A 22,791-nucleotide genomic window follows, 5' to 3' on the forward strand; every position below is an offset into this window, starting at 1 on the left:
AAATTCAAAGTGTTTCCTGTTACTTTATCCTCCTGGTATTTCCTTTTCTGGTCTTTTACATCATGTCATGGGGATTTGTGTCCTGGTCATCATCAATATTTGGATTCAATTTTATTTTGAAAGTTGTCGTATTTAATATCTAACATTTTAACCATCCGGAGTCGTGTTGAGTCCCTTCTATATATGTTGTGTGTCGTCATTTTATTTCCTTATTATGTTTGTGCCCTGGATTCTATATCGAGCTACCTTGTTTGTCAAGATTGTTATCGTCCCCCTATTCATATTTTCTATAGCCATTGGTCATCGACCATGGGTCATAATCCATAGCTAATAGTTCCTCCTAGATTTTTAGACAATTGCATCATGCTAATAGAAGATATTCTGGACAGTTATGAAAAAGCCACCTTTGTTGATAACGATTTGTCTAACCATGTCCTCTTTCCTTCTCTCAAGTCCAATATGTATATGAATTCTATCATTGCTCCAGCTCGTGGTGTTAGTTCATTAAGGCTAATTTTTGTCCCCTATAGAGGACCATTTTAAAATAACAAGATTTTTTTGTGTTTGGCACCATAAGTGAAGCCATGCGTTGCACCAAATTTCTCATCATCTGACTGCATGGTTGTTCCTTATGGCTTTCTATGGAATATCCTATCCATGTGTAAGACATCCATTAGCTTACAAGGTTATCCATGCATGGTCTAGACGTTTCTTTTGCATTCTAGAGTGTTTCAAAGCGTGGAAAGAAGAAAGGGGAAAATAATCTGTATTAGAAATATAGCATTGAGTGGAAAGTCCATGGAGCCATCATCTATAGGATAAATGATGACAGGGTCAAATTTTCCTATTATATGATCGTTGGGAAACTTAAGCGCGATTATACCAAGGGGAAAATGAACATTGGATGCAATATTTGTTGCAGAAGCATGTATTCAAGGAGAACCTCTAAATTGGTGTGGCTTTCTTCTGGGAAAATTTTATGAGGCCTGTGAAGACATTCATAAGTAGGAGAATTATTTCATCTATGGTTATTTTGTTTTCTCCCTTGCCATGTATAAATGGTGTGCTACAGAAGGATGAGATTTAGCTTATGTGCTAGAGGGGGAAGCTCTTGCCCTTGCATATATGCCATGGAGAAATCTCGTAGATTCTACCAACACAGAGTTCATTGGGTAGAATTTCGAGAAATGGCATTCAAAAATGCTTAATATCACTTCGCTTAAGTAGAGAGTGTTCATATCGATCCTAGATAAGTATGCAACATAGATCTGGTTCGAAATTATCCATGGGAATACCTATGTTAGGCCAAGGTTATCCATGTAGAAACATTTTGGAAGAAGCCCCTGCCATACTAGATGTATCAAGAACCATTTCACAACGAGGTAATTTCTTGGTTTGGAATCCAATGCATGAAGAAGGATAATGAAATTTTCTACTCCCTAGATGTGTTGTATCCCCTCTGTTCAACCACTACTGAGCCCTCATCTAAGAAGCACACTATTGACTCTACGGAAGAAATTCAGCCTATGATGAAGAGGTTATAGGAATATGTATCATCTACCCAAAATACCATGTTCAAAGTTGGATCCCAGGTAATTTCACTCAGTTCCATTTCGCAAATACCTAGTGTTGTTCCGTATGTTGGAAAGAATTTAATCCTATCGCAGTTCCATTCGTCACAATGGCTCCTATTTCCATTGCACCCCCTACTATCATTGATATTGATCACTCTACCCTTGATTCCTTTTCTCTTGCATGTATTACCTAGAAACCCCCTAAGTCTATTACAAATTCTTCTGTCATCCTCAATCTCTTTGATGACGAGCATGAAGCTCATGTTCAACACCCTACCATCATTGAAGAACAACACTTTTGCTCACCTCATCATTCTCTTGTACATTACCATCACTCATCGCCTCATATTGCATCTCTGTCTATGACCATTTATGACCACCTTGACATAAGAGCTACTATTGGAGATGTTAATGACATGGAATTTGAGTCCAATCCTAAGGATACAACCCAAACATATCCAGTTGTTAATATATAAATTATCATCAAACAAACAGTGCATGATTTTCCTTTGTCGCAACCATAATCTAGTACAATTATTTCAATAGCCCAGGTTTCCCTGTTTAGTCAATATCCCAATCATTGCGGAGAAGCATTACATTTATTTGTTCAAGTGCATGATATTGTTCCTTTTCTACCATATACTATTGTTTCCAAGATCCAAAAAGAGTTTCAACATGAACAAAGTCAAGAGTGAGAGAGCTCACCCCAAGGTTAGTCTGAGAAGTATGTTGCAAGTGGCCAACCCTTGCAAGCCAGCTTTCCCTTTGTTGACATTTTCACTAGTGCTAAGCTTTAGGATTGGTCCTCACCACAACTTTTCCAGTTTATCAAAACTTCAGCTAACTAGTAGGGAGATTGTCTAGTACTTTTTGATTCCAAATATAATGAACTTGTTTCCACCCATGAGCAACAATGACAACAACTCATTGTTATCACTAAGGAGCGAGGCCAGTTGTGTGGAGAAAAGGAGAAACTGGCGAGCCAAGTTGAATACCTTAGTTCTAAACTCTTCCAGATGTGGTTAACTATTGCTAAATTCGTACTTGATGCATCTAAGGGTTTTTCTCTTTGCCATCCTATTGAATACTATGGGTTTATTGAAGCTGCTTGCATGGAGTTAGTTACCACCAATAAAGAACTAAGAAACACTATTTTCATAATGTGTAGAGCAATCCCTACTCCAATCAATCATTTTGAGCAACAGTTTACATGCGAAATTGAACATGGCTTTTCCTTTCATAAGAAACTCTAGCAAATTATGATGACTCACATGAAAATTTTGTACAAGTGCAAGATTGGTTGGGCCTAGTTGATAAGAAGAATCAACCTTTGTACGAGTTGTGAAAGAAGACACAACTATTGTTTGACAAATCCTTTATCACTGCTGATCTCACCTAGAAAAAGGATTAATTTAGTCAAGATGAAGCATTTGAAAAGAAGATCGATCAGCTAGAAGAGGAGTCATATGCAACCAAAAAGGTATTGCGAGACCTTCAACCCCCAACACAAAATCATATTTGATAGTTACAAAAGCTTAACTATGAGGCCGATGCTTAATGGAAGATAACACTTGCTTCGCATCCTAAGTAGTCCAATCTTGAAAAAACCACCTAGTTTATTTATCAACTTTCTACATTACTTTTCACTTGGAAATATGCCATGGAGGACTATTCTACTTTCAAAGCTGAGGTATTACAATCTGTACCTGATTTGGGTCCTTCGTTTGAAGGTAAGGATGCAAGACATGAAGAAGAAACACCTGCACAAGCGGTGCAATTACAAGCAGAGCTGAGCGTATAAACATAATATTGACTTGAGGGGAGTCAATAGGATGTGGTCGGGGCTTGTTGGGTCCTTCATTTTTTGGTTAATTTTAGTTAAGTTTTGATCAGGAAAAGTTTTGGAATTGATCAACAGGAGCAAAAAATTAAAGTGATCAAACAAGAAATAAAGCGAGATTGGAAAAGAGAAAGAAACAATGAAGAAGGAAGCAGTTATCTTGGAATTTTATAGAGTCATGAAAGAAGGATCGAGTGCTAATTTTGAAATAATCTAGGAGATATGGACCAAAGAACTAGATTTTTTCAAAGTGGACCAAATCAAGCGGGTAGGATTAAAGTGTTCAAAGTGGAACGAATCAAGTGAGTGGGAATGGAGCGAAAATTTTATAAAAGGTTGCAGGAAGCAAGATGAAGAGAGAGAGAGAGAGAGAGAGAGAGAGAGAGAGAGAGATTAGACTGTCTAAATCCTGTGAAAATGAAGTCCAACTACTCTCTATCTATTTTCTAATTGTAACAGATCTCTATTGTAATTTTATCCAATATAATTCCATAAGATATCGTTCTTTATCACATATTTGTCTTGTAATGGTCCAATCTATTAATGGAAAATGGTGTTGCGGGAATTAATTCTATGTCTATTTATATATAGTGTTTTTAATTTAATTGACCCCTTTAAAATTTTGTTGATATGTTGTTTAATGTGGTAGATGGTATTTTCTCTGGTGCAAGTGTTATTTTTACTTTCATAAAGGATTTTAAATAAGTGAATGAATGTTGCATAAATCTTTAAATAATGAATTTTTTCTCTATTAGTTTATCCTCGACACTGTCTATCAATCCCCTCCATTCTTAAGTGTCTTGACACACCTCAGGTGAGACATTTCTCCCTTGTGGTGGAATGAAAGGATCGACATTATGCTAGACTACAATGAAGACTTTTGTTGGCAACCAACAGTTGAAATCTGGGTCTTTAAGTAAAATTTTGTGCCAACACTGCCTCAGGTTTCCAGCCCTGAACACTGTTTCGCTTGCTCCTTCGTGTTTCACTGACATGTGGCTCCTCCGCCCTCTGCTGCATTTGAATGAGAAGTGTGGTTTAAATATCAATTTGGTGGCTATCATTTGGCCACCAATTGGGTGCCACATGGCACTATTTGATTGGGTCGCATAGCCCCATGGTATTGGGCAACTCAACTACCTCTAAATTTAGTGGGTGCCACTAGATTTGGCGGTTCCGCCAAATTTAACCATGACTGAACCTGTCACTAATTTGAAAGGAAATACTACCAAACTATGCTACTAGTTTGGTTAGACCACCAATTTGTTGATACCCCAAATTTACCTAGTGCTAGCTAAATTTTGTCATTTTGCCAGGATTGATTGGAACTTTGACTAATCATAACTTTCACATACGAATTTGGATTGGGGTGTCATTTGCACTATTGGATTCCTTGCAACGAGATCTTCGATTTCATCCTATTTTTGATGAGATTCGAGGAATTTTAGTTTTGAGTCTTTAGGGATCCTCCTGAATCGTTCCTCCCCAATGAGAATCTTTTTTTCCTCCAAAAGTATAAAGAGGAATTGAAAGTTGATTTACTTCCCCATTTCTCGATCTGCATAACAAATGTCTCTGATAGGCCACACTTTCTGGTCCTTCACCTTTTTATATCAGAGCCAAAATAATGAAGCTGACACATGTATCGATATGAAAATCTGTAGCTACTAATGCATGTATCACAACTTACAAGATCCCAAGCAAACCCTTATTTTCAAAGAGTTTATAAAACACCCATGATCAAATTTTACAACATAACCTATACGCTTTGTTGTCCAACTAAAGGCAAAAATATCACTATGTTTCATATTCAAGTGATGTTGCACACTTCATCACTTTTACAAGTTCTTTACCATCTATGGGGTCTTTAAAAAGCAAGATGTGCTTTACAATGGTGCCCATGCTCAACTACTTAAAAAGGCTACCAATATCTCACCTAACCAAGCTAATGGGATTTCATCCTGTAGCTAGATTCCTTGTTGAACTGTTTCATCGGTTGGTTCCCTCACAGGTGATTTCATATGCTCCCAATCCTTCTTTTGGTGTAGCTTTGGATGGAGCTTCTAACATATGGATTTTTTATGTCCACCCTTGTTTCAATGACTACAATGGTTTTTCTTCCTCTAGAATTTCTTTATGCTCTTTTTTGTCTCCTTCCTCGATGACATAAACTTCCTTGAACAATTGTCTTTGGTGCGGATTTGGCAAGGTGAACTTGACTCAACTCTCCCCTTAAAATTCTCATTATCACTGGAAGGTTATGATGTGTTCTCAACATCATGCACTAAATCAGATTTGTCAGCTAAAGACTCTCATGTCATTGTGGATTTGGAGTATCTTTCAACTTCCTCTTTGACATAGTCCAATTCTACATATTGAGGTAGTTCCACCATTTGGATGGGATTCACAATGCCATGCTCATTAAATCCTAGGCCCTTTTCCTTCATATCTTGTCTTCCTCATTAGCTTCAAACCAATGCTTGTAGTGTGATTTTCAAAAGCACCAAAAACAACATCATAATGAGAACATGAAACTGAAGAATCTCTAGCATTGTTTACCTTAGTTGTCGATTCTGAAGTGGGCGAGGATGGCTTCACTAAGCCTTTATTGCACTTCAACTTTTCCAATGCCTCTTTAGGGGCTTAAAGCTAAAGCTGAAATTCCTACTTCTCCACTTTTGCTTCTTATAGCAGTATTCTCAGTTCTGCATTCTCTGCTTGAATTCTCTAGTTAATCTCCTCAAGTTCTTAGAGCCATGCATTCTTTGATGTTTTAGATTTTAGGTTTATGGGATTCTTAGATTGTTGTAATATATTTTCCAGATTAATCCCATTCATATTGATTGTTTTAGATCAACGTTTCGAACCTTTAACTGAGGTTCATCATTAGGATGAAAGTATGAGATCAAAAACAATCAATATGAATGGGATTAATCTAGAAAATCTATTACGTAAATTCTTTGATATTCTACCCATCATTGGTCTAACACTGACAATCCCAATAGTTGTGATCATCATCTCATCACTTGAATTAGAACTCGGGTCATGTTTCACTATAGCAATAGTTTTCTAATTCCCTTTTCCACCACTTATTAGACTTTAACTTTGGATGTAGTTTCCATCAATGCTCCTCATCATGCCCTTATTTCTTGCAATGAGCATAAGAGGGATTTTCTTCCCATTTATTTGTTGTCATTGTCTTCTTTGCATGGTTGTCTTGTTTAAGCTTTTCCCTGCTTTCAAGATGAATAACTTTCACACTAGCTTCATCAAGAGTAGTGGGATCAAACAACAACAATGAATTTCGAAGATAATTGTGCAAAGAACTAATATATTTCATCAAAGTATCAGGTGAATCTAAAGGAACATTCAATGCAAATTCTTACTTCTTAAACTCATATATAAAACTTTGAACATCCTAATCTTTACCCTGTCTCAAATGTTGTCATCCCATCTTAGATTTTTGTTGGTATCCCAAAGAATTAAAATTTCCCTCTTAATGTAGAAACAAACTCAAACCGTAAAGAAAGGATTTTCACAATATGTTGACTACCTTTCTGAAGCTTGCTCTCCCACCGTACAAGAGTTGTTCCTCATAGTCGAAGAGATGTCAACTAGATCTTTTCCTCATCTTCTTCGATCTATTGTATTCAACAATATACTTCAATCTCTCCAATACAATTGTTTAGCTTTTCTACATTAGTTTCTTCTTAAACACGAGCAAATCAAATTTCACATCTTACTTAGAAAATGAGTTTTTATCTTTATGATGTTTATTTGAATGATGAGAATGAGATGAAGAAGAAGAAGAAGATTCACTACAAGATGGAGATGGAGGTTCAAGAGGTTCTCCTTCATTTCCTTTATCGACCAAAGCATTGTCCTTTGGTTTCGCTTTCTTCTTCTTTTCCTTCTTTTTTACTCTCTTCTCATAATTTGCAAAAAATTTATCTACCATGTTTTCCATCCTCTAGAAAGCATCATGGAAATTCTTGGTGCGAACATCATCATTCTCAATTTTCCTTCTTTGTGTTGCACGTCTGATCTCTAGGTCAAAAGACTTGAGTCTTTCTTCACCCTCTTTGAGTTTATCCCTAGTTATCATCCACACTCACAATTCACATAAAAAAGAAGACCAATCAGATATAAACATGATCCAGGATCTTTTCTTCGGTGATATTAGTAGAATTGCATAAAAGAGCATGTAAAACCATAAATGAAAACACTTAAAGAAGAAGAAACATAAGAGGAGACCATAAAGACAATGCACCCAATGTTGATAATGGAGTTCATCCAATGTGGGTTACGTCTCCGGGCCCAACTTCAAAGTGGAAATACCTCTTCATTTATCTCAACAGAAAGGAAGGCAAGTACATGACAAAATACATCATTATACCTCCAATTATGGGAGTGATTTGAAAATGGGTCACCCAAATCCCAAATCTGACTACACCAGTGAAATCCTTGTCAAATTCTGAGTAAACTGTGTATAAACTCAGCTATATTTTGTCACTGTTAACTACGGACCCCCAGAAAATAAAATTCCATACCAGAAACTAAAGGGAATATTTTTGCCCTACGCACTGTTCGGGCCCAGCACAACAACACTGTTTCAAAAAATTTAAAATATTTGAAAAATTTTTATGTATGAATTGGGATTTTAAAACACAAACAATGATTTTGATAAAATAATTTGTATTCTAGCATGCAACTGTTTTTCTTGGATACTCTAGCATGCAACTGTTTTCCTCAAATATTCTAGCATGCAACTGTTTTGGTCATAGTTATTTTGGTGTTATATCTTCTCAAACTAAATTGAGTAAGAGATTTTTATTTTACACTTCGTATCTACTCTACTCAAATGTTAGAATAAAAAATCTCTCTTGCAATTTATTTCCTGAAACAACAATATCATAAATTTATTTACTTATCCATAATCTTACCACCTATAATATAGTTTCTATAATAAATTACATGCAATGCCAAAACATTTAAACACCAATTGAAAATTATATAATTTACATTAATTTAGTGGTTTAAAAGATAATAATGGCCTCATATTATCCTTTATTGATGGAAATTTACATGAATTTAATAAATTATTTATATGGGTTATTTTTCCCTTTTTCAGTTCAAATTTTGTAAAACAATTCTTAACTTCTATGAAAAAAATTATCATTTCCTTCCGTTCTATTTATTAAGTTAACTCTTAATTTTCATTGCTGGATCAAGTTATAACTCGATTGAGCCTATGTTTAACCACATTAATGGCTCATATAGCTATTTGAAATGTTATCTCAAGTGCTCAATCAAGCCCTGAAGGGCCTAAAAAACAGAGTTTTAACTCCCTTTTTGCAAGGACTTAATGCAGTTTTTGTTCTTAAGTGGCGAAGTTTGACATTTTCAAATTCATATGATATTTTTCATCTAATTTCTTTTAAACATCATGTTTGAAACTTTTTTGGACAGTTTCAAAGGGCTCAATAAAAAATCAATAACATAAAATATAAAAAACTAAACAATTTCAAAAAATACCCTCTTCAAAAAGGTACACTTGGTTTTTGAATTTATTTAAATAGTAAAAAAAAACCTTACATGAACAAATGTGTCTGAAAAATGGAATTCAAATATTAATATAACTTAATTCTCTGCGTAGATCATGCTTATATATATATATATATATATATATTTTTTTTTTTTCAAAAAATATCATTACGACAATAATATAATTTTCCACAAATTGTCTTTAAACTCTTATATGAATTTTGAGGGCTTTAATTACATAAAAGCATAAAATTTTGAAATTTCGTCGTCACATTTGGCCCAAAAGTCTAAACCGTCTTTATGTGAATTTTGAGGGCTTCAATTACAGAAAAGAGTAACTTTGAAATTCCATCGCCCGCCCAAAAGTGTAACCCCTCTTTATGCATTCACCTATATCTATGCCCTTAGTTTTTAGCTTTTCAATTATTACACATTGTTTTTTCATGAATTTTACAGACTTACTTTGTAAAAAAATCTTTGCACTTTTTTAAATATCTATTTACATGTATTATGTAGATATATCATAGATGTATTTCCTATGCCCGCCCAAAAGTGTAACCCCTCTTTATGCATTCACCTATATCTATGCCCTTAGTTCTTAGCTTTTCAATTATTACACATTGTTTTTTCATGAATTTTACAGACTTACTTTGTAAAAAAATCTTTGCACTTTTTTAAATATCTATTTACATGTATTATGTAGATATATCATAGATGTATTTCCTATGCCCGCCCAAAAGTGTAACCCCTCTTTATGCATTCACCTATATCTATGCCCTTAGTTCTTAGCTTTTCAATTATTACACATTGTTTTTTCATGAATTTTACAAACTTACTTTGTAAAAAAATCTTTGCGCTTTTTTAAATATCTATTTACATGTATTATGTAGATATATCATAGATGTATTTCCTATGACCCTGCACATTGCATAGATATGAGGTTAATTTACATTGATGGGTATGTCTATTTGGAATATGGCTTACAGAATTTTAATTTAAGTATTAATTATTGATAGGTGGATAATAATATTTAACCTTTACAAAATATCCATGGAATATTTTTAGGAGTAATCAAGATAAAGGGTTGATATTTATCTCAAAAAGCAGTGATGTCTTTTTTATTTATTAATTTAATTAAGAATCACTATGATAAAATGGGATAAATCTCTATAATTTAAAATCTTGTTACACTTTTTTCTTAAATGTATATATGTTTAGTTATATATTAATTCTTTTATAATTAATAATAATTAAATAATTTAAAATAAAATTATAGTTTAATTAATTTTTAAATTTTTTTTAATATTAAATGTATTATAAGATAAGCATGTTGATATTATTATGATTGATGCTTAATAGTATTTATCAACTATTTAATTTATATAACCATACTATTTTATTTTGTGAATTTAAATAAAAATCTAATAAAAAAATTAATTTTAGATTATTATATATTCATGCTATAAATAAATTTAATAAATTAAAAAATTTCAAACACTTTGAATCCATTTTTATATTTCAAAATAAATTTTAAAATATATCAAAAATATTTCAAATCTTTTAATCCAATTTTATATTTTATAATGATTTAAACCCAAAATAAAAATACGTTAAAATCTCACGGAAAATCGTATGTATAATATCCAAATAAAATAGAGAAAGCACAATGGATAAGTCCACGCCAACATTAAGTAGATATGACAGACAACACACCGCGAAAATTGTCACGAAGATCTATCTGTTTTCGCAACATTTTGTTTTTTAACTTTAAGTGTGATCTATAACAAAAAGAGTTTATTAGAGCTAGCATTTTGTGGAGGGCAAAAGTTTTTATTACTCCATTAATGACCAATTCACATCAATCTCGTTGTGAAACAGGATGGTGGAAAAAGCCTAAAAAAGCTTGGGAAGAATGGGTGTGTACATTTTGTACTTTTGGCGCTGTGGAATCGGACAAACATTTCATTTTGGAATGTGATGCATTCAAAGACATCAACAGAAGTTATGAAAACATGTTAGCATCAGTTTCTTGGCGTTGTCTTTTTAGGGAGAGGATTGTTGGAAGGTTGGGCCAACTAATCATCAATTTGAATAGGAAAAAGATTGAGTCACAAAAAAAGAAATTAATGGTCTCATAAATTAATGGGTTCCAACAAACGGGTGCGCTCCCAAGCTCATTTATTTCTCATGGCTAGTTTTTTACAACAAAAACCTGTCCTGGGAGAACCTGCGAAAAAGAAACTGGCATGGCCCGAGCAGATGCCAAATGTGTGAATCGGCAGAGGAAACAAACTTTCATATGTTCTTTCAGTGCATCTCCATTCAGCGGATCTGGCAGGAACTGGCCTTTCTATATGGATTTCCCCTTGCTTCACATATTTCTACTCAAGCTGCTTTCATCTGGTGGGGCAAACAACGTGAAACATGGAGGCCGATTGTTCTGACTGTTTTATGGTGTATCTGGAGCTGGCGGAACAACAAAATATTCAACGATGCAAGAGTGCCTCTTGTGGACATTATTCAAAACATTTCTTACCACCTTGGCTCTGTCCCCAACGAGAGTCCCAAAAAGAAAAAGTCCAACAGGATTGGACTGTCTGATCCTCTCTTTAGTCCCCCAATGGCCTTTTTTGATGGAGCAGCCCAACGCAATTCTTGTGGCTGTGGGGTTTATATAATCATCAGTGAGCATATCCACTACAGACTGGCGTGGAATGCTGGTAATGGGACAAATATCTTGGCGGAGATGATGGCCCTTGCGGGCCTGCTCGCTTTCTGCATTTATTTCGACATCCACTCCATTTCCATTTTTGGGGATTCCAAGTTATTGGTAGATCATGTAAATGGTAAATGCTTCATCAGATGCCCTCACCTTGCTGGCTGGTTGGAGAGAGTCATGTTCTTTTGGAGCCTTATGGTGGGCAGCTCTATTCAGCACATCTACAGGTCTCGGAATCAGGTTGCCGACTGTCTGTCTAAGCAGGGTCTTCTACTTGGTACAGGTATCTGGTCTCTGGAGGTATTGGCATATGGGGAGTCTTACTTCATACAGGATTTCTGTATCCCGGGCTTCTGAACTTTTCCTATGGTTTCAATGTTCATGCTTATGGTCTGTATCCTTTTTTGTTTTTCTCTCGAATATGGTCTCATATGATCGACTCCATCGCTGTTGCACGCTCCTTGCAGGATGCTGAAGATATCTCTGCCAATGTCCACTTCTTATCTGAGTTTTTTGTTTAGTTTTTTGGCACTGAACATCTCTCCCGGTACATGACATACGTCAATCCATGATATGTTACTATTTTGTTACTGTATTATTCTGGATCAATATAATACAATCCCGCTTTTTTCTTCCTGAAAAACTATTTTTGCGCTAAAAAAACTATTTTTAATCCCATAAACTTTAAAATATCATTTCATTTCATTATTACTCTAACAAATTCACTATGTACAACTCACTAATTGCACAGAAAAACTGGCATCTGACCGCAAAAGACAACCGCCATTAAAAACAATTTTACATGTGTATCTCTTTGATTTCTCCCCAACCACCATTCCGTTGATTTAATTTATTTAGGTATATTTATTAAATAAATATTATCTATTATCTCATTGTATGTGTGAATTTTAATTATAAAAATTTGTAGATTTGATTTTAAAGTATATATACTTAATAAATTGTAGTAATGAAATTATGGTATAGAAATAGTTTTTTATTTTATAAATAAAATAATGTTATATATTAATTTGATATTTGAGGTAAAATTGATTTTGAAAATTATATATATATATATATTTATTTATTAATGAGTTCACAATTTTTGGAAAACAATAAAATTGTTGGTAGGATTTTGAAAAAATTTGTTAGTTTAAATTTTTTTTAATAGTGATTAATTTTCAAGATTTTAAATGCTCCCAAAGTTTTTAATAGCGCTGAATCTATTTCTGATTCAAACACTCTGGGCATTGAATTTTTTGAATTTTATTTTCACACAATTCCAGCTAAAATTTAGTTGATGAAATTATAAACTAGGTAGATCACGCCTATAAAAAAGAGTATAACCATTGATATCTCACTGGAAAATATATTTAAAAATAAATTATTAATATTTAAGAAAAGGTTGGTGAATAATTACTGTCTCTTTGAGTATAACCATTGATATCTCACTGGAAAATATATTTAAAAATAAATTATTAATATTTAAGTAAAGGTTGGTGAATAATTACTGTCTCTTTGCTGCTCTGCAGCTGTTGCAAGTGATATTTCAGATTTATCAAAATAAAATGATAAAAAAATCAACGACTCTAAGAAAACAAAATTGCATTTAGGTGTATTTTTATGGTCCCTCTGGTAAATCCTTCTTTATTCCATTGGTCTAACCTACTTTGATTTTCCGATTCAATAAATGTCGAATCAGTACTGTAACTATCACTCTATTCAGTCCCATAGACATAGCTGGTGAAATCTTACTGCTTCCCAGAATCCTGTGTCTCTCATCGCTTCAGATGCAGCAGGGCGAAAGGCAAGAGGGACTCATGGCATCCTCTACTGCGGCGCAAGTCATCAGCTGCAAGGGTGAGAACAGAAAAGCAAACTTATACATGAATTAAATTCTTCAGCTCATAGATTCTCATTTATGTAGTTAGTTACATCTAACCTGCTATGAACTGCGTATCAGCTGGTGTAGTATGGGAAGCAGGGCAGCCCATAACCATACAACAAATCCAAGTGGCTCCTCCTCAGAGCAAAGAAGTTCGAGTCAAAATAACTCACACTTCTCTCTGCCATACTGATATTTATTTCTGGAAAGGAAAGGTACCACTCTCAGCATCTCATTTTTCAGTCATTGTGTTGAAGGTTCAATTTCATTATCTCACTTCTCATTCATTTTATTGAGGGTTCAACTCCATCTTTGCTTAATGTAATGTATTTAAACATTGCAGGATGGAGGAGCTTGGTTTCCAAGGATTCTGGGTCATGAAGGTGCAGGGTAGGTTCATTTTATATATAATCTTTTAATTGCATATGGGTAATTGAAGTGTATCAATAGATGTGTTATGTCTGTAAAAAAAAAATGGATGAATTTTTCAATCCCTTCCCCTTTTCCCTAGGATTTTGATCGTTAAAATGAATCTATCGTTTCTTCATCTACCAACTAGAATGTGTGACCCACGCAGAATTGTAGAAAGCGTGGGAAGTGAAGTTACAGAGTTGAAAGCAGGAGATCATGTGATTCCGCAATATATGGCGGAATGCAAAGAATGCGAGCTCTGTCATCGAGGAAAGAACAACATCTGTCAAATTTTCAGATTCAACTTCATGAGCGGAGTTGCTTACACTGACAAAAAATGCCGATTCTCTGTCAACGGAAAACCCATCTATCATTTCTTTGGGCTGTCCACATTCAGTGAATATACAGTGGTACACGCATCCTGTGTAGCGAAAGTGAATCATGAAGCTCCATTGGAAAAGATCTGTTTGCTTGGATGCGGAGTTTCGGCAGGTAGTAAAATCATACATTCTCCACTAACATACACCTAGATCTGAGATCCTTGCCCTGCAAAAATACAGAAAAGTAAAATGGTCGATGCATCATAAAATGGGGCCTAATTTTTCATTTCAGGATTAGGAGCTGCCTGGAACGCTGGGAAGGTGAAGCCCGGTGATTCGGTAGCCATCTTTGGATTGGGCACCATTGGCTTGGCTGTAAGTTGTCCTGAATATCTCAAGCAGCAACTATACATACGCATATTCGCATAAAGATTTGCTCTTGTGCCGCAGAGAGTAGTTTGTATTCTGTGTCTTTCTACCTGTATGAATTCATTCTTGTTCAGGTTGCAGAAGGGGCTCGAATAGCTGGAGCTTCCAGAATCCTTGGAATTGACATCGACCCACGAAAGGAAGAAATATGTGGGTTGGAAACCATACACAGCAATAACCTCTATTACTAGAGTATATATAAACCAGAATGTTTTGGGCTGATTCCCTTTAACTCTTGCACATGGGTATGGTTGTTCTGAAATTAATAGCTGCCATTTTCTTTCCTAACAGCTAAACGATTTGGGGTCACTGAGTTTCTTAATCCATCCGATTTGGATAAACCCATTCAAGAGGTAATCTGTAGAGTCTCCAACACTAGTTCTTTTGGGTCTATAAGATTGGATTTAAGGGCATGGACATTCCTGATGCTAATAGCATGCTGGGATTTAATGAATACTGCAGCTGTTACGAGTGTGATAATCTTAATGGGACCTGTGTTTGTTGCTGTAAAACAATAGATACCAAGGCCTTAATTAAAAAGATGGGCTTACCCCATTTTCTCACCAAGTAAAATGCATTGCTGATAGCAGGTGATTACAGAGATGACTGAAGGGGGAGTAGATTCAAGCTACGAATGTGTTGGAAAAGTCGAACTTATGCTCTGCGCACTTCAGTGTTCTCACCCGGTTCGATTTTTTGTATCCTAAATGATTCGTCAAGTTTCGTATGTTAATTGCAATCATTTTTCAATGACCCAACTAGGTGTTTACAAGAACATAAAAGATTAATTATGTCTGGCCAATCACAATTTTGTTGGGCATGTTTTGTGATGTGCGTTGCAGGTATGGGGAAAAACAGTGATATTGGGTTTAGATGAGCTTGATAAGAAGATGTGTTTCAGTCCGTTGGAGCTTCATGATGGGCGAAAGCTCAAACTTGCACCCTTCGGAGGATTCAAGATTTCTGATGTACCCAAGCTGGTAGATAAATACATGAACAACGTAACTTCTCAATCTTCCTGCTCTCTAATATCTTCCAAATTAAACAAAATAGAAGAATGAATTGAGAACAAATTTGATAATGATTGCAGGAATTTGATCTAGACAAATACATAACCCAGAGAATGGGATTCTCAGATATTAATGCTGCCATGGAGATTCTTTTAGCTGGGAAGTGCTTAAGGTGTGTTCTTTATATGGATCATGATTGATAGGATAAAACGGAGGACAACGCAGATTTTATGTTATTGTGGACTGCAAAGATAATGATTGATAGGATGAAACAGAGGACAAAACAAATTTTATATTATTGTGGACTGCAAATATACATATGGAGCATCTTCTCACAAAGATCAGTAGCATTACTGTGATGATCTATAAGCTTATGGCTTATCTAGCTCTTTCTCGAGGGTTTGATTAGAAACGGTTTTCCATGTTTTTATTGATAAATGGGTGAACCCTGAAAATCACTCTTACCCTGTGGCTGAGAGGCCACGACTCAGGGGCATTTAAGTCGTCAAAGTCACCCGGGGATGGCACCCGGCCTGAGCCTCACCAACCCGGAGATGGCACCCGACCTGAGCCACACCAACGGAAACCATGCTGGATTTTTTAATATCGGCGATAGTAGAACCAATGACCTTTGCTTACAGAACGTCATTCTAAAATCTCTTTGATCGATTTTCCATGTTCTTGATCTCATAGAGTTTGTCCAGTGAATTTACAGCCATACAAGTAAACGCAAAGCAGTTTATCATATCATAATTAAAACATCTTTATATTCCAATATAACAAAAGATTTACGGATCATTAAATATTAAATATTAATTATCATTTCAATTTTTATTGATGTTTATACATTGGTTTTGAAATATAATTTAAAATTATTTTTATTTACTTAAACATAAACGAATTAATAACCCAAAATGCAGAGTTAGTTAAAATTAAAGAATTACAAACTCCACCGAGATCTAAATTTACCATTAACAAAACCTTTGTTTTCCAGGTTAGTAAAAGAACAATGTTTAATCATCAAAAACATACAATATGTTTTAATACATTTTCACAAATAGTTTGATCACAGTGATCTGAATTTACAGATATATCACTAACTAGGTTATCATTAAATATTATTTTTTATTAATGTTAATTATTTATAGATTTTAGTTTTTGAAAATTATTTAAAATGGTTTTTATTTACTTAAAAATAAATAAGTTAATTTTCTTAAAATTAAAAGCATTTTGTAAAAGTGAAAATCTACACTTTATAAATTATCATCGAATTTTCCAAATAATTAATTTTCCTTCCATAACAATTATAACTTATTATATTTATGATACTGATAAACATAAATTTGAAAGAAATAAAGAATGTTATTTTTTGTTACTGCCATTACGAATATTAAGTTGAAAAAATTGTGGTTTAGTTTTTAGAATCAATTAAATATAAATTTATATACTAAATATAAAATTTTGATGTTTTTTATTTTTTAAATTGTGTCATAAAAAAATATTATACAAAACCACTCCAAGAATTGACCTGTGACTTTTTATTAGAAAGGTGTCTTATCAATGGAAATTTAATTTTGATTTTTTTATAATAAAATGTCACAGGTCAATTCTTTGATTTTTTTATTCTGGGAGTGATTTTGTCTAAATATGTCTGATGACACAAATAAAAAATAAAATGTCGCGCTGAAGCAATAATGGCCAACAACACGACGAAAAATAATGGTCACGAAGATCCGCGTGCCCTCTTAAAAACTGTTTCGTTTTTGACTTGTGGGTACTTCCATGGTGGTATCCGCGGACCGCGACTGTAAAGGCAAAACCCAAGAAATGTGGGGAAAGCTAGTATTGGTTGTTCAAAGTCAGTGTGTGCAGCAATAATTGCACAGAGAAGCGCATCTGACCTATAAGGACCACAAATGACAACGACCTTAACAAAAAAAAATTGTATTTGTGTATTTTGATTCCACCTTTATTTCATTTATCTAATTTATTTATTTTATTTATCTATTTTATTTAGTTTTTTCTATATTTATTTGCAATTACTTTAAAAGTGAAAAGCTACATTGAAGGTAAAGATTTGAGAATATCATTTTGAAAAAGTAAATCACTAACTTTAGAAGCTCTTATTTGAATAGAATAAATTTTATATAAAGATTATTTAAAAAAAATGAGATATATAAAATGTATGGTTGTGCCTATATGTGACGATACAATTTGGTGTAGAATGTATTGCATCGAGATAAAGTGGATTCAATGAATGACAAATGTCCCAAGTAGAGATTGCTAACCTTATTGCAAAGTGGAAACTAAAGAATCAACAAAGTGTCGTAGATATTTAGCGACAATGAATTTATTGAGGATGACGGTTTTCGTTTTCACCCATGCCAAAGATTTTAATAGTGGATCGACTTAATCTTGGATTTCTTATGCTCACTACTTCCCACCCCACTTGTTTTTGGGACAACCATCATTACTCCAAAGCCATTTCTTACACCAAACCAAATTGATTTTCAACCATGACAATCTAAACCAACTAGTTTTGATTATTCCAAGTTTGAATAAAGCCTATGACATTAAGGCTATAGTGAAAACTGCTGCATTGAATTTAGATTTTCCAATTATGATATATGTGAGTTAGACTTAACCAACTTTGACCTAATCTACAAAATTAATGGCACATCTACCACTAACTAGGAATTTTACATATTTCAATTTTAAAGAATAAAGAATTAGGACTGGAAAAGAATTTCCATTGGTTTGTCTTTCAATATATCATAATCCTTATGCATTAATGTTAATAGGTAGTCCTAGTTAGAAGGGAGTGGTGCCTTACTATGAGCAAAGTTGGTTGGATTGTTTTTATTTATTTGGTCTCACTGACAGTCCTACATGGTACCCTTTCACATGCCTTCTTGAAAAATGCCCACCATTAAGTGTTTGGAAGAGGTCTTTGGTTATCCTAAAACCAAGGATTTTGAATGAAACCTTGATTCAAAAGGTTTTAACCCTACTACCTTAGTAAGAACCTTTTTTATGATAATAAGTCCTTGGGTTTAGGAAAACACAAATTTTTTATGAAACCTTGGTTCAAAATTTTCAACACTGTCACCTTGGTAATATCCTTTATTTGGGGAGGTCCTTGGTTTTAAGAAAATACAAGGTTATGTATGAAACCTTGGTTCAGAAGTTTAACCCTGCTACCTTGGTAATATCCTCTTTTCCTATTTAGATATGCACCTGAAGTTGTCCCACACTTCTTAGTTAATGATGTATTTGAATGCCTCACTAATATGATCATAGAATTCATCCAAGTGTCCAAATCAACTATGGGAAAGTCATTGGTTTCATGTGCCAGAACTTGTTGCTGAAATGCACATATGAAAAGGGTTTCCAAAAGCACTCTTGTTAGTGTTTGAAGGTGCCAATAGGAAAATGTAGTCTTTCAGCGCAAAAAATTCTAGGGAAATGAACATTTAGTTGTACTCTTATCTTAGAAACTATTCTAACTGGTGTGGAAATGCAGTGGTGGAATGACATCAAGACACTGAAATGACTATGGTACAAAGATGTAATCAGATTCACTTCTACGTCTCCACTTCTCCTATCTTAACAAGATAGAAAGGAAGAGGAATCCAAAATTGATGAGGAAAATAAAAGGACAATGGCAATGGATCAAGGGTATTTACCATAACATTAAGAGGAAATAATAGGATGTGAATCCAAGCCACAGAGATTCAAGTTCAACCATTAGACAAAAACACGATAGGGAATTTTCTTTCAAAGTCATGAAAGTGCAGGAATATTAGTTTGAAGTAAAATCTTAGTCATGTCACAACTTTGTAGTAGTTTCATAGTATTCGATTTAAGAAGCAGCAAAAGACGAGTTGGTATATGGATTGTAGAAAATAATGTTTTGGTATCTTAAAAATTGTATTCATCAACTATGGTGGTAGGGCTTGTAATTTCCAAATGATAATGATTAATAGAAATTTCACATAAGAAATAGAATTATCATATGAAAATTGATATGTTTGTTTAAATTAGATGTCGTGGCCATAAAATGGTTATATTATGCATATCAGTCAGAAAATTCTAACTAAAATTTCCTTTCAAGATGTAATATAATTTCCAATCAAATACAAATAGGCCACAGGTCCATTCATTAATGATACTAGGATTTGATAGAAAAATTATAAAAATAAACAACAAATCTATAGACATGCCTTCAATGAATTCTTATAAGTTCTTGCTTTACAAAATAGAACATAGGTTTCCTAACCTCATGTGTTATTTAAACCAAAGACCTTCCGATTTGGTCACCTTATGTTCCCCCTAAGAGCATGATCTGTGGGGCTTGGAAATATTGTTTGGAAAATCTTCTTTGTCATTGCTTGTAAATGTCAATCAAAATTCTTGCCAAGATAAGAGAGGAGAAATGGGCTAGAAAGCATATCTTTTAAGACTAGATTAACACATTCAATATCTTCCTTGAAATATTTCTTCCTTCTTTATAGAAGACATGTTTATAATTGTTTTTGGAAGCGTTGATGCCATTTTACAAGTGGAGAAAGGGCTTGATAAAAAAATCAAGGCTAATTTCCCACACGAAATAGCTTGCATATATTTAAAATAAAACATTCATGTAGCATATAGATCTAGTTCTATTCATATCTCATGTGATTAACCAACACACATTTGTGGTTGTTGTCAACAACAAGAAGTGTTGTGTCTCTCTCATAGAACATGGAGCATATATTGGCAACTAGGAAATGATGTCTCACAGAATGATATGAAGAACAAATTTCCATCTCGGAACCAACAATAGGACTTACAAAAAGCAACTGAGTAAATTAATCACCCTCTTGAATGGAATTTTGAGGTGGTCATTGTTAACTGATATTCGATGTATCAATTATGAGGTGTTGACGGTGTTGGACCCGCCAACATGTCAAGGGGATCTCCCCGGTAAGAAGTCCCAATTAGACCTCAGATCGTTTGGTGTAGGAGTCCCAACAGTGGGTCGTAAGGTAATGCCTTGACCATGATGTCGCATAGAGGCAAGTTCGATAACTCTGTTGGAAACAAGGGTGTGACTGCTACAGTGAGTCAAAGAAGGTGTATGAGAGGTTCTAACAAAGGTGGGTTGAGATGAGGGTGAAGGTGAGTTCCAGGTTGAAAGGGATCAGTCCCAACTTGGCTAGGAACACACAACACATGAGACATACACAACTTCTGGCAGAGTAGTCCACACAGATGCTGAAGTCACAACATACAAGGTAAGATAACATGTACAACACTCACGGATCAGTCCGAACGAGTGAAACGGTTGTTACAGCGAGATTCATATGAAAGGTCTGTCTGATGTCTGACAGAGCAGTCAACACGGACAGACAATATTAACAACATCTACAACACATTTCCATTAATAGATTATGCATTACAACAAATGAAATAGTTCAGATGTAGAACACAGGTTAAAGCAACATGCATTACAAGTGTTAAAGATCAGTCTTACAACAGATACAATACATGTGTGAAAATGTGTTGGCTCTTATTATATAAAGAAGTGTAAGTTCCAACCATACAATACATCCATTTAAACCCCCTGGCCCCAACAGTGGAACATTATAGCCACATACACCTGCTCCTCCAAAGAGATGAACTAGCTTCGTGCAGTGGAGAAGCCAAGGTGCGTTACAATATTGTCCAAGCTCTTTCCAAGATAGTCTTATCAGAAGCTTGGCTGACAAAAGCCTCTATAATGAGTTATGAGGGATTATTTATAGTAAAGGGTGGGGTGACCCTTGACATTCCCCTTTGTGACTATTCTAATACCCTCATGACTCTTCACCTACTCTATCACTATTACATCCAACTATTGACACTTGACTTACACTTGACACAACTCAACGTTACAATGCACATGTACTCATGTGAGACAACATGGCTTGAGCAAGCCTTGCAAGACATCACTGACACTCGGTCCTCTGTGATGAGAGCAACTCTTTGACATGCTTGTGATGGTGAAGGTGGTCAGTTGATGCCAATCTTGAACATTCGTGATGGTGTACATGCACCTCATGGTGACATCTTGCTGAAGCGAACTCTTGCCTCTGTTGCAATTGGTGCATTGGTTCAGCTCCTTCATCCAACTCGTCTTCTAACATGTGCATGGTCTTCTTAGGTGCGGTTGAATCGGCAACACACTGATGCATAATGTCTGTGTTGATCTTCAAGTGCATGCTGGTGGTCATGCGCATCAACTTGCCGAAGTACATGTTCAGCTCCAGTTGGACTTGCTTCTTGTCTTCGCCTTGGTGAGTGTGTTGAATGGGTTGGATTGCATGTGTGTGCACAATGACATGCATGCTATTGAATCCCTTGCATGCGATCAACAACACTGCTCACCATGTCTGCTCCGTGTTAGCTGCTGGGATGGATATTTAACTTGTACAGGTGCAGTTTCATCTGTGAGTGCACATTGCACCCACTGTTGTTCTTGTTCTTGCTGCAACTCATTCGTCTGTCTGTGCAGCTTCATGTTCTTCCTAAGTTGCTACTTCAGCACATTCAACTCCTTCTCTGTTCCATTCTCTGTCTTCGCACGATCTTCATGTCACGCTATCACCTCATAGCCTGAGTCTCCAAATTTTCTTTCATTATCAATGGATCTTCTTGGTCTTGTAACTTCGTTCTGCCTCTGTGTTGTCAACAACCTTCCTCTTGCATTCATTGCATCCACTATGTTCGTTGTATTCGTTGCATTTGGTATGCTACCTTTAGCTACTGTTCATGATGTTGCTTGTTGTGATATCTTGATGTTCTTGTCTACAAAAAACATGATATCTTCGTGAGTAGGCAAGCTCATAGACATTTGATCGACTGCATCTCCAAGTGTGCTCCGAACGGTGTCTTCGACTCTGCTCTCTTGGAAACCATTATACCTGCACTGTTGAGAGGCAGATGAACTCCTATAATACCTGGAGACATGGAAACACTCATGGCAAGTTATCTGTTCGTCAAAAACAAAATTGAACTTGAGAACTAACTTGCAACATACCT

The 22,791-nt window shown here is 34.9% G+C and overlaps 2 protein-coding genes across 2 annotated transcripts; both read left to right on the forward strand.

Moving 5' to 3' along the window:
- The first annotated feature begins 11,224 nt into the window (after positions 1-11,224).
- Positions 11,225-12,034, forward strand: LOC149232679 (uncharacterized). Its single transcript, XM_089381967.1, has one exon. It carries the CDS (start codon positions 11,225-11,227, stop codon positions 12,032-12,034), a length of 810 nt encoding a protein of 269 aa, XP_089238093.1.
- A 1,266-nt stretch (positions 12,035-13,300) lies between these two features.
- Positions 13,301-16,047, forward strand: LOC149232680 (alcohol dehydrogenase class-3-like). The gene is made up of 10 exons (XM_089376546.1): positions 13,301-13,534; positions 13,638-13,774; positions 13,903-13,949; positions 14,137-14,462; positions 14,583-14,665; positions 14,794-14,869; positions 15,011-15,072; positions 15,310-15,405; positions 15,562-15,720; positions 15,810-16,047. The coding sequence occupies exons 1-10, from the start codon at positions 13,465-13,467 to the stop codon at positions 15,927-15,929; spliced, it is 1,176 nt and encodes a 391-aa protein (XP_089232672.1). The 5' UTR covers positions 13,301-13,464; the 3' UTR covers positions 15,930-16,047.
- The last annotated feature ends 6,744 nt before the right edge of the window (positions 16,048-22,791 follow it).

Source organism: Pinus tabuliformis, chromosome J, assembly GCF_031772625.1.
Source record: "Pinus tabuliformis cultivar Carrire ecotype Pingquan chromosome J, CPIR1, whole genome shotgun sequence".
NCBI classification, from domain to species: Eukaryota; Viridiplantae; Streptophyta; class Pinopsida; order Pinales; family Pinaceae; genus Pinus; species Pinus tabuliformis.

Bases quoted from the DNA above. Each gene is read 5' to 3' on its own strand.
- LOC149232679 (XM_089381967.1), top strand. From the start codon at position 11,225: ATGTGTGAATCGGCAGAGGAAACAAACTTTCATATGTTCTTTCAGTGC.
- LOC149232680 (XM_089376546.1), top strand. From the start codon at position 13,465: ATGCAGCAGGGCGAAAGGCAAGAGGGACTCATGGCATCCTCTACTGCG. The intron at 13,775-13,902 runs GTACCACTCTCA...TAAACATTGCAG, and splicing joins TTTATTTCTGGAAAGGAAAG to GATGGAGGAGCTTGGTTTCC. The intron at 14,463-14,582 runs GTAGTAAAATCA...TTTTCATTTCAG, and splicing joins TGGATGCGGAGTTTCGGCAG to GATTAGGAGCTGCCTGGAAC.